General features: G+C 40.7%; 1 protein-coding gene across 5 annotated transcripts in view; it reads right to left on the bottom strand.

Annotated features, from left to right (window-relative positions):
• Positions 1–12802, bottom strand: part of DENND1A (DENN domain containing 1A) — a gene marked incomplete at both ends in the record, with an annotated part of 564729 nt that overhangs the window by 509901 nt on the left and 42026 nt on the right. For 4 of the 5 annotated variants that reach the window (XM_080708698.1, XM_080708700.1, XM_080708701.1 and 1 more), the window contains one exon: positions 7932–7973. The exons of the other annotated variant lie outside the window; for it this stretch is intronic. In XM_080708698.1, coding sequence (XP_080564824.1) covers positions 7932–7973 — 42 coding nt within the window. Of the gene's footprint in view, positions 1–7931; positions 7974–12802 lie in introns of those variants that run through there. 5 annotated transcript variants of the gene reach the window in all.

Below are 12802 nucleotides of genomic sequence, written 5' to 3'. Positions count from 1 at the left end.
GGGACTAGACAGGCCAATATCTCCTGCAAGAGCACCCTCTTCTGAGACCTTTGGTCACACAGGCTAAATTCAAGCATGAGGTGCCAATATTGGCTTTCTGGGATCCTTATGTAAAGGTGAGTTCTTAAGTAAACACACCAATTAGAGTACCAAACACAAAACAAAACAAAAAATAGAATGTGGCAAAAAGGAAAGCATATAAATTCTAAAACAAAATAGATCAAGGATCACAAAATGATACAATTTCTGTCTGGAGCCTTACTATCAGAACGACAAGTATTATAAACAAAGACATTCACTGGTTCATTTACAACAGAATCTAAAGACTCATTATAAGAAAATAAAGCACATACACTTGATATAATAATTCATAGCAAACAAATTATTTTTACAAAACAGTATTAATAATTTTAGGGAACACTTAAGAATTGAAGCCAGGCATGGTGGTGTATGCTTGTAATCTCAGTACTTGGGAGGCTGAGACTGGAGGATTGCAGGTTCTCGGCCGGCCGTAGTAACTTGTGAGGCCCTCCACAATTTAGTGAAACCCTATTTCAAGATAAAAAATAAAAAATAGGTCTGGGAGCCGGGCGTGGTGGCACACACTTGTAATCCCAGCATTTGGGAGGCTGAGACAGGAGGATCACGGTTTGTGGACATCCTCAGCTACTTAATGAGGCTCTTTGCAACTCAGTGAGACCTTTTCAAATAAAAAATAAAAAATAGGGCTGGGGGTATAGCTCGGAGGTAGAATGTCCCTGGGTCCCATCGCCAGTACCACAAAAAAAAAAAAAAAAAAAAAAAAAGGTCTGGGGATGTAGCTCGGAAGTATAATGCCCCAGGTTTGATCCCCAATTCTATTAAAAAAAAAAAACTAATTGAGAAAGAAAACACACCCACACAGCAGCAATTCAGAAAAAGATTATACATTTTATCTACACACACACACACACACACACACACACACACACACACACACACAAATGTAGAGTACAAGGAAACATTAACAATGGTTATTACTAAGTGATACTTTTACTTCACAGTTTTTCAAAATTTTATACATCAAGGACTAATCACTAAACAAGCTTCTAAAACTTTTAAAGGATAGGGGAAAAAAACAGCATAATCTGCCAATATGTATTAAAGGCCTTGAGAAAAATTTTAGTATATATATATATGTATTTTTATTTACAATGAGAATATAACACAGTACAAGAAAAATTTTAAGAATGAAACTCCCATAGAAGTTTATAGAACACCATGTATACGAAATCCTCCAATTAAAGACTCACAGAGTAGTTTCAGTGTTCCCTAACCTACCTTTTCACAGCAGGGATTTAATCCCTTTGGAGAATGCAAACCAACTTCAAAGAAAAGATTACGCCCAGACACCAGCACTGTACAAGGCAAAGTTTATATATCTAAGTTTGTGCGGATACTTGGGTACACGTCAGAGTTGAGAATCCTAGGAACAAAGACTAATATGGTAGATTCTTTACAAGCACCTAAAATAGCTAAAATAATTCACCAAATAGTATCAGTAAAAGGCAAACATAAAAATCTTAAACACACAAAGGTTATAGGCAGACAAAAGGTGTCTAAACTCAAATATTTGGTGACAGCAGTCACAGGTAATAGCAACTAGGAAATCTTACAAATTCACAAAGAAAGCAGGCCGTACCACAAGTTCTTTGTATACTTTGTATACAAACTTTATTTGTATAATCTTTGGAACGTGTCCCTTCCGTTAAGGAATCTTACTGCAGTTTCTAAACACAACTGACAGGTCACCTGTCTCTTCCCTGGGTGCCATGGGGTGCGCCCCAGAATGCAGAACCATGAGGGATAGTTGCCTATCACTGGTGTGCACTTAAAAGTGACTGATAAAAAAGAGCTCTCTTTAAAGTTTAGTAGTATTTCTTACCAGCCTTTCTCCTTTTTTTTTGAGGGTTTGAGGCTGAAACCCAGGGGCATTCGACCTCCGAGCTATACCCCCTGCCCTATTTTTTATTCTTTATTTTGAAACCGGGTCTCACTGAGTTGCAGAGGGCCTCACTAAGTAGCTGAGGCTGTCCGCGAACCGCGATCCTCCGGTCTCAGCCTCCTGAATGCTGGGATTACACACACACGTGCGCCACCACGCCCAGCTTCTTACCAACCTTTCTCACACACATCATTTTACTAGCTAATTTTTAAGTATGATCTGAAGTATCTAATCACCTTATAAACTATGTTTTAAGTAGACATAACATACCTTAGTAACTCAGCTTTATTTAGTTCCCCACTTTTACAAATCATGGATGAGAAATCAAGACTTACAGAGTTTAACTTTCCTACATACTAATCATCTAACAGAAAATTAAGTCCTCTGTAAAGACATAAACATCAAAGGCAAAACTACAAATCCCTTATAAGAAAATACCTTTTAATTGGTAGATCAGGGAAATATTGGTTAATTATACTATCTTTAGACCGGGAAGCCAGGTGTGGCAGCACACATTTGTAATCCCAGTACTTGGGAGGCTGAGACATGAGGATCACAGGTTCGTGGCCAGCCCCAGCTACATCCTGAGGCCCACCGCAACTTAGTGAGACTCTGTTGTGAAATAAAGAATAAAAAATAGGGCTAGGGGTGTAGCTCAGAAGTAGAATGCCCCTGCTTTCAATCCCCAGTACTGCATGAAAAAAAAAGGCACAATAAGCAGAGTGAAAGATAAAGCATAAAGTGGAGGAGGAGAGTTGTAATACGGATAGCTAGTCAATGGCAGCCATAATATGTAAACATTTCCTTATAAACCAATGAGGGAAAGGTTAATTTTAAAAATGAGCAAGAGGACCGGGCATGGTGGTGCACACTATAATCACAGTACCTGGAAGGCTGAACAGGACGATCACAGGTTCAAGGACAGTCTCAGCAAGTAGTGAGACCCTGTTTCAAAGTAAAAATTTAAAAAAATATATAGGAACCGGGTATGGTGGTGCACACTTATAATCCGAGCATTCGGGAGGCTGAGACCTGAGGATCGCGGTTCACGGACAGCCTCAGCTACTTAGTGAGGCCCTCCGCAACTCAGTGAGACCCTGTTTCAAAATAAAGAATCAAAAATAGGGCTGGGGTGTAGCTCAAAGGTAGAATGCATCTGGGTTAAATCCCCAGTACCACACACACACACACACACACACACACACACACACACACACACGAAAAAGAGACTTGAAAAGGCATTTTCTAAATGAAGATATTGCCAGGCGTGGTGGCGCACGCTTGTAATCCCCGCACTTGGGAGGCGGAGACAGGAGGACCGCGCAGATTCATAGCCAGCCAAGCTGGTTTAAGAGACCCTGTTTCAAAAAATATAAAATAGGTCTGGGAGTGTGGCCCGGAGGTAGAAGGGCTTCCAGGAACCCCAGTACCACCAAATAAATAAATAAATGAATGAATAAATAAATAAATAAATAAATAAGATATTCAGGATATCAGTAAGTATGAAAAGGTGATCAATCTTATTAGTACCATGAAAATAAGAATTAAAACAAGAAGATACCATTACACAACCATCAGGCTGGCAAAAGTCAAATCTCACTCTACCAAGGGCTGTTAACGTTGAAGAGCAATAAGGCCTACTAAACACTGTAGGCAGGAATATAGACTAGAGGACCAGTTTTGAAAACCAGTTCACCACGCCGGGCATCGTGGCGTACGCTTGTAATCCCCGCGCTTGGGAGGCACAGACGGAAGGATCGCGCAGGTTCGAAGCCAGACACGCGCGCTGGCTTGGGAGACCCTGTTTCCAAATAAAAATGCAAAAAATAGGTCTGGGAGTGTAGCCCGGAGGTAGAAGGGCTTCCAGGAACCCCAGTACCGCCAATAAATTAATATAGACTGGTGGTACAGCTTGGAGGAAGAACACCCCTAGATTCAATCTCCAGTGTTATAAAAAAAGAATATTAGAAATAGAGCCACACCAATGGCACACTGCACACCTGTAATCCTAATATTTGGGATGCTGAAACAGGAGGATCACAGGTTTGAGAGCAGCGCAAGATCCTGTTTCAAAATAATAAATATTAAAAATGGCTGGGGTGAAAAGTCGGGCGAGGTGGCGCACACTTATAATCCCAGTATTTGAGAGACTGAGACAGGAGGATCGTGCAGGTTCAAAACCAGCCTCTGAGGCCAGCCAGTGAGGCTCTCAGCAACTTAGTGAGACCCTGTTTCCAAATAAAATATAAAATAGTTCTGGGAGGATAGCCCGGAGGCAGAAAAGCCCCTGGGTTCCATCCCCAGTACCACAAAAAAAATAAATAAAATAAAATAAAATAAAATAAAATAAATAATACTAAAAATGGCTAGGGTATAGCTCAGAAGTAGAATTTCCCTGGTTTCATCCCTAATACACACACACACACACACACACACACACACACACTCTCTCTCTCTCTCTCTCTCTCTCTCTCTCTCTCTGTAATCAGAAACAGTCACAATTATTCTTTTTAGGGAAGTATACTTTGTAGTAAAATGATGAGGATAAACAAAGAAACAATTATCATAAAAGTCAGAATAGTGCTAACCTCTGAAAAAGGGAGGGAGGGCTTCTGAGGTGCTGAACAAGCTATTCCCACATTTACAGAACCCAGAAAGGGTAGAAAGGGAGACCTATAGTCCATGTCTAAATATTTAAAAGTTAGAAAACAAGCACACAAACTACTAAATATGTTCTATCCTCTCATGAAAATATACCTTTATAACTAACTGGAAGGGTGAGCATTTCTGGATTCCTTAGAGTTCCACGCAGAAAAGTGGCAGTTCAGAGACAGCTGGGCATCAGCTCACTGACCGCTGCCCTCTTTGCATCCCTCAATGGAAGAGGCCTCGCACATAAGCAGGCAGTCTTTCCCACTCACAGTCAGAGACCTCAGGCCTTAGGGAAATATACCAGCAGCACACACCACCCTGGGAAGGAGATACCCCGGGGAGACTCACACTGGCTCTGGAAACGAGCTCCAGGCCATGGGGCAAAGAATTCTGAGATTCTGGGTATTTGGGGTTTTGTTTGTTTGTTTGTTTGTTTGTTTGTTTTGAGGGTTTGGGAATGGAACTCAGGGGCATCTGACCTCTGAGCTACACTCCCTGCCCTATTTTTTATTCTTTATTTTTTGAAACAGGGTCTTCCTAAGTTGCAGAGGGCCTCACTAAGTAGCTGAGGCTGTCCGCGAACCTCGATCCTCCAGTCTCAGCCTCCCAAATGCTGGGATTACAAGCGTGCGCCACCACGCCCAGCTAGATTCTGGGTATTTGAACGTGCCCTACATAAAAGGGTTCAGCCTCCAAGTGGGCACATCCCATAGACCAGACACTGGCTGTGTCCAAAGAGCAGGCGAAGCAGAGCTCCCTGCCTTACTGGGCCAATGCAGAGGTCTGTCCTACCAGGACTGGTGCTTCCAGACGACCATGGGTTTGTATCTCTTAACCCGGGTGGTGCCACTCTCTTTATACTTGTTAAATCACAGATATAACTTTTATGTACTTTCTTCACAAAGAACGAGACACATATCATTTGCTTACTGATATGATGTACTGTGGGCACACATCACTTTTGAGATTTCTGCTGAAAATACATAATTAGAATCTAATCATGAGGATACAGACAATAAATCTAGAAAATTTTCTCTTTTCCTTCCTTTTTTTTTTTTTTTTTTTTAGTACTGGAAATTGAACCCACAGGTATTCGACCCATGAGCTACACGGCCAGCCTTTTGTATTTTTTACTTCTAAATAGGGTCTCACTAAGTTTCTGAAGCTAACCCTGAATCTGGGATCCTCCTGTCTCAGCCTCTGAAGTAACGGGATTACAGGTATGTGCCACCATCCCTAGCCAGGAATTTCTACAAAGTAGACCTAAGCCCTTTGAAATATGTCATAAAAGGAAAGAAGAAGAAAAAAAAAGTTACAACACTATTCCACACTGACAGAAACTAAACAGATACAAAAACTAATAGGTTTTTGTATCCCAGCTGGATTCTGGAACAGAGAGAAAAACTGCTGTTTAAGGATGTTATTGGGACAGTTGATCAAATTTAACTATGAACAACTGATATTATATCAATGTCAACATTTCTGATTTCAATAACTGTATAAAGAAAATATCCTATTCTTAAAATATATTCCCTGAAATATTTAGGGGTGAAAGGTCACATGTCTGCAATGTGTTCTCAAATAGGTTAGCAAAATGTGTGTGTGTGCACAGAGATAAAGCAAATGTGATAAATTGGTAACCACAGGTGAATCTGAGGGACTAAGTCTAGTTTGTTCTGTTTACGGTACCGGTTATCAAACCCAGGGTCTGCCCAGACTAGTCAAGCATTTTGACGCTGAGCTCCCCTCGCCATTAACTGAGTTGTTATAAAGGGACAACTTGTCTATCAGATGCCTGGGATAAGGCAACAGGATAAAGACTTCATTTTGCTCATTTATCTATTTCATCTATACCTTTCAAATTTTGTCCCTATTAAAAAATTAATTTTAACTTCAGAGAAAAATGTAGAATACTGGAAAAGGTAAACATAAGCAACTGTAGAAATCAGGACATTTTCTGTCTCTGAGTTTGTCAAATTACAACCATCATCAACTCTACAGTCAGCCCATGGAGAAGCTGCTACCTGTTCATACCTGGCAATGGATACAGCATTTTATTTCTAAATCCAGGGCCCTCAATGCACAGTAAGAAGCAACACACCTTACGCTTACACTTTGAGAACTAAAAATCTGTAATGTGCTTCACAGCCTTCCTTTGATAATCCAGAAGGCAGAGCATAGCTATTCACACTTGCAATGAAGGGAAAGTCATTTTAACAAATATTGGTGTCATTGCACAAGGCCCTGCCTGTGACACAGAGCGAGACATAATCACTGCCCTCAAGAGGACAACCGAGCAGAGTGAAAAGGACCCGAAACAGAAATCCCGACTGCCCCACACAGGAGCTACAGAAGCCTGGTAAGTGACTTCACCTGAGACTCCATTCTCTCCTAAGTATAATGAATTGTCACCCAACTATCTTTAAGGGTTGTATTTTAAGGATTAACAATAAAAATGCCGAGCATGTAAAATAACAGAGTAACGGGCAAGTAAGGGCACAACTACCACTGGAATCCTGATTACTCCAAGTTTCTAATCCAAGTAAATTCACTTTGACCAAACACCAAATAATAAATGCAGAGGGGTGTGTGTGTGTGTGTGTGTGTGTGTGTGTGTGTGTGTGTATACCAAGAGTCTTCAGCATCTGGCAAAAAATTCATCACTCTCTTAAGGCACCAAGAAAAAAAAATACCAGATCATAAGGTTATTTTCCTCATGAACCAAGAAGGATTTTAGGTCAGGAAGTGATACAGACAGCTTGTCCAACATACCCCAACCTTATCTAAGACTCTTTTGTCCTGGAACACATATGTGAACTAAACCAAAATCTAAAGCTGGAGTTATTTTCTTCAACCAGTCTCCAACCTTCTTTTACCAGCAGATGTAAGATTTGCTAAATTAGTTCATTTTAAGAATCTCCTTTCAGTTTAGGGGCAGAGAATTCTCTCTTACTTTTATCCTGTAACCTAATTCTACTCCTTGCTTGTTCGCAAGGTGACAGTATTTCACATTAAATAGTTGACTTCCAGGCATCTGTGACAGATGGAAACCAAGACCCAGTGATTACAATGAGTAAAGCAAGTCTGGTTCGGCAGTGACTCGACTCAAACTATCCGCACTGCTTTATTCTCTACTCCTCCTAAGATGATGTGGGCACACTAAAAAGAGAAACGCACTTAAACAGTCTTAAAGATAAGTAACAGTTTATTCACACGACTCACATAGTGTTCCCTGTACATGACTACTTCACACAATAAAGAAACATACCATATCACAATTGGACATGCAAAGTACCTGAAAGAGTGCCACCTGTCCTAGGATAGGCCACTTCCACATACACTTCAAACGTGGTCTCTGGGTTCTGCCTACAAAAGAAGAGAGCATGATTACTGACGAGGGTGGAGGCTGCGTGAGGCAGAGCACACGGCGCAAAGTCATTAGCTCCCAACTTAATAGCTGAGGAACTTCTGAGCCACAACCTTCCTAATCGACAAAATAAAAAACAGAAAACCAGAAAAATGATTGTGAAACTTAGAGAAAATGTACAGGGACAGGGTATATAGTTCTGAGATAAAATTCCCCTGGGTTCAATTCCTACTATCACTAATAATAATAGATTATTTTTTAATGTTTAATGCCAGCCAGGTGTGGTGGTGCAAATTTGTAATCCCAGTACTTGGGAAGCTGAGACAGGACAGGAGGATAATGGTTTGCAGATAGCCTCAGCTACTTAGTAAGGCCTTCTGCAACTTAGTGAGGCCCTGTTTCAAAATTTAAAAAAATAGGGCCATGGGTGTAGCTTGGGTAAAATGCCCCGGGTTCAAACCCCTGTACTGGTTTCCCCAGTACAAAAAAAGAAAAAAAAAAATTAAATCCAGGTGTGGTGGCATAAGCCTATAATCTCAGTACTCAGCATGGCTGAGACAAGAGGATGATAGGTTCAAGGCCAGTCTTGGTAACTTAGGCCCTCAGCAGGTTAGTGAGATCTTGTTTCAAAATAATAAATAAATAAACAAACAAACAAACAAACAAACAAACAAACAGCTGGACCTGGTGGCATAAGCCTATAATCTCAGTACTTGGGAGGCTGAGTCAGGAGGGTTATGGATTCAAGGTTGGCCTCAGCAACTTAGGGAGGCCCTCAACAATTTAGTGAGACTCTGTTTCAAAATTTAAAAAGTAAAATAGGGCTGGCGCTATAGCTCAAAGGTAGAAAGCTCCTTGAGTTCAATCCTCAATACCAATAAATAAATAAATAACACTAAATTAGAGAATCTTATTTTAAAAAATAGAGTTGGGGGTGTGGCTCACAGGTAGAACACCCCTGGGTTCAACTCCCAGTACCCTAAAAAAAAACTAACCAGGCGTGGTGGCGCACACTTGTAATCCCAGCATTTGGGAGGCTGAGACAGGAGGATCACTGTTCGCGGACAGTGTCAGCTACTTAGGCCCTTTGCAACTCAGTGAGACCCTATTTCAAAATAAAGAATAAAATATAGGGATCAGGGTGAAGCTTGGAGGTAGAATGTCTCTGGGTTCCATCCCTAATACCACAAAAATAAGTAAATAAATAAATAAATAAATAAATAAAACTTAGAGAAACCTTACAAGAAGGTACAAAATGACCTACAAACTTAGAACCCTTGTCACCACACTGTATGAAAAACCATATGAAAACATTTTCTCTCAAAAGATCTTAAGGTAGAGCATGTAATAAAGACAGAAATGTCCTGCGGTCATCTTTCATGAATAACAGGTGGTATAATCTGGAAAGCATCAGGAAGATTCCTTCCAAAATGTAAAAACATTTTTCTTAAGACTATCTTGCAACTGGTTGACTTTCATCTTAGAATTTCATTCCTCTGGATTAGAAACCAGCTTTTAAAGTACATGGGACCCTGGGACCCCACAGAGTTTCTTCAGTTTCTACACATCCTTTTACTTATGTTTTCATTTTAAGATTTTTAAGCATTTTTAAAATGAACCTAGGCGATGTTACATACCAAATTTTAAAACACTTCCACAGCAACACATTAAGCTGTGTCACAAGAAGCCTTGTTTAGACCTAGTTCTCGAAGGGAACAATGTCCCAGCTCTGCCTATATGTGTCTTCTTTCCCCTTTAACTTCAACTAGGCTTCCGTTAACTTCAACTAGGCTTCCTTTTGTACTGGGGATTGAACCTAGGAGCAGTCTACCTCTACGCTATACTTTCAGCCCTTTTTTTTTTTTTCTTTTTTTGCAGTGCTAGAGTGGAATCCAGGGGCTTTGTACCTCCAAGCTACACCCCAGCCCTATTTTTTAATCTTTTTATTTTTGAAACAGGGTCTCACTGAGTTGTGAAGGGCCTAAGTAGCTGAGGCTGTCCACAAACTACGATCCTTTGGTCTCAGCCTCCCAAATGCTGGTATTAAAAGCTTGCGCCACCACACCCAGCATTCTGGCCCTATTTTTATTTTTAAAGAGAGTCTTGTGGGGCATGGTGGCACATACATATAATCCCAGCATTTGGGAGGCTGAGACCAGAGGATTGCAGTTCACAGACAGCATCAGCTACTTAGTGAGGCCCTCCCTAACTTTGGGAGACCCGGTTTCAAAATAAAGAATAAAAAATAGGGTAGGGGGTATAGCTCGGAGGTCGAATCATCCCCAGACCAGAAAAAAAAAGAGAGAGAGAGTTTTACTAAGTTGCAGAGGGCCTTGCTACTATGCTCAGGCTGGCTATGATCCTGTGATCCTGTGTCAACCTCCCAAGTCCTGGGATTACAGGTATGTGCCACCATGCCCTGCTCCTTTTATTCTAAAGCTCAGGTTATCTTAGCCCTCTGCTCAAAATTTCCCACACACTCAAGGTTAGTCAGACTTCCAGTTCTAGAGATGGAGAACACTGATGGTTATACAACAACTGTATGCACTTAATATGATGAACTTAAAGTGGTTAAGATGGAGATTTTCCTATATTTATATACTTTACCAACATTTAAAAATGGAGGAAGAAAAAACGTTCTCATAGGACCTGCATGATTTACTTTCTACTCATCTGTCCTTTAACCACACTGGCTTTCTTTCTGCTCCTCAAACATACCCAACTCATTCCTAACTTATAGTCGACGCTTTGTTATTTTCACGTAAGTGGCCCTTTCTATATTCAAAGCTCAGCTATGCTTGCCTTCCCCCAGAGGGCCTTCTCCAGCACACTACCCTCTACCTTCACTTCTCCACATCACACCTATCCAGTCCTTGGTTGTGGCTAATCTTCCTCCTCTAAGCAGAAGCTGCTAGAGAGTACGGGGTCTTGTCTTTAATGCTAAATAGGATTTCCCGGGTAGCTGACCAAATAAATACTGCGTAGAAGGAAAACAGAGTTCTGCCCCTACCTCTAGAGTTTCTGGGGTAGGATCCCAAAATCAGCATTTTTTAAAATATTTTTTATTTTATTTGTGGTACTAGAGATTGAACCCAGGGCATTCTACCTCTGAGCTACGCCATCCACCCCTATTTTATTTTTTTATTTTGAAACAGGGTCCACTAAGTTGCTGAGGCCAGTCTCAAACCTTCAATCCTCCTGCCTCAGATACCAAAGCTCTAGAATGACAGGTATGTGTATTTTCCTAAGTGCCCAGCTCATAGAGAGGCTGGTGGACTGTTGATCATACTTTACCAACCACTGGCCTAGTTAAATGGAATGATCCCAAAAAGTACATACAACATAAAAAAGCATAAAGTATCTCAACCACCCGGCATTTCAACTGTGCTTTTGCCAAAATAAATTTTTAAAAGACACAAAGACAAAAAGGCATTTGTAAACATAATGGAGCATACCCCTCTTCTTCTATCACTATCTCTAGTTACCTGACTCTAATGAGTAATAAATAATAAGCCAGAGATTCTTACTCAGTTCAAATAGCTGGCAGAATTCTATTACATGGAGCCAAAGATTCTAACAGCCTCTCAAGAAGAAAATCAAACAGCTTACTCAAACACTAAGAACAAACTGGTCTGTAATTATAAGTTATAGTCACGCTTACCCATGGTTGTTTACGTGTTGCATTATGGAAGCAGTGGTGACTAATGTTGTGACACATTATATAACATATCAACAAATATACATAAGTTATTTTAAGGGCCAGAGAAGCCAATGCAGATGGAAGCATTTTCTATTTTGTTGCAAATCAAAAAATAAATTTAAGTCAACTGTGGTGGCAAACAACTATAATCCCAGTACTTGGGAGGCTAAGACTGGAGGATCACAGGTCAAGGACACCCTCAGCAAGTAGTGAGACTCTTATCAACCTAGCAAGACCCTGTTTCAAAGTTAAAATAAAACAGGGCTGCTGAGTGTGGCAGCGTAAACTTGTAATCCCATCATTTGGAAGGCTGAGTCAGGAAGATTGAAGTAAAAAGACAGCCTCAGTTACTTAGTGAGGCCCTTTGCAACTCAGTGAGACCTGTTTCAAAATAAAAAATAAAGCTAGAGCTGTAGTTCAGAGGTAGAATGCCCCTGTGTTCCATCCCCAGTACTGCAAATGAATGAATGAATGAATGAATGAACGAACGAACAAACAAACAGGACTGGGATTATAGCTCAGATGTAGAATGCCCTGGATTCAATCCCCAATATCACATACAGCACACATTTTTAAAGCACCTCCACTAAATGCAAATGGCCAAACCACCCTTCGTATTTTCATTAAGTTTGTGAACAATTAGGGATATAACAATTTCTAGAAGCTCTCTTGGACTACCTTGAGACTGCTTATTCAACTCCATTACTCCTCAAGATGCTCAATATTTTTAACTACTTGGCTAAAGAAACTGAAAATCCTATTTCTGTCCTATTAACACTCACTGCTAATTTAGAACATGTAATGATGATGAGCATACCATGTTCACAGCCAATTTTCCAATATGGACCCAAGTTTCCCCAGAACCCTTTGTGATATATCTTAACAGATTACCATGGAAATGCCCTGGTTCTGCCATAATACCCCATTATTAATTGCTTTATGCTCTCATCCACTCCATGATCTGGAAGCCTGCCCACATGCTAAGCACGTGTTTTGTTTGTTGCTGCCACCTCTCTCCACCTCCTGCAGTCTTGCATCCTAAGTTCCAGCCACACAGAACCACTTGCTGCTCTCTGAACACCGTGCTCCAGTTCTATTC

The sequence above is a fragment of the Muscardinus avellanarius genome (genome assembly GCF_963383645.1).
Source record: "Muscardinus avellanarius genome assembly, chromosome: 13".
Lineage (NCBI taxonomy): Eukaryota > Metazoa > Chordata > Mammalia > Rodentia > Gliridae > Muscardinus > Muscardinus avellanarius.
Note: the sequence above shows the minus strand (reverse complement) of the source record. Positions and strands in the feature narration are given on the sequence as shown.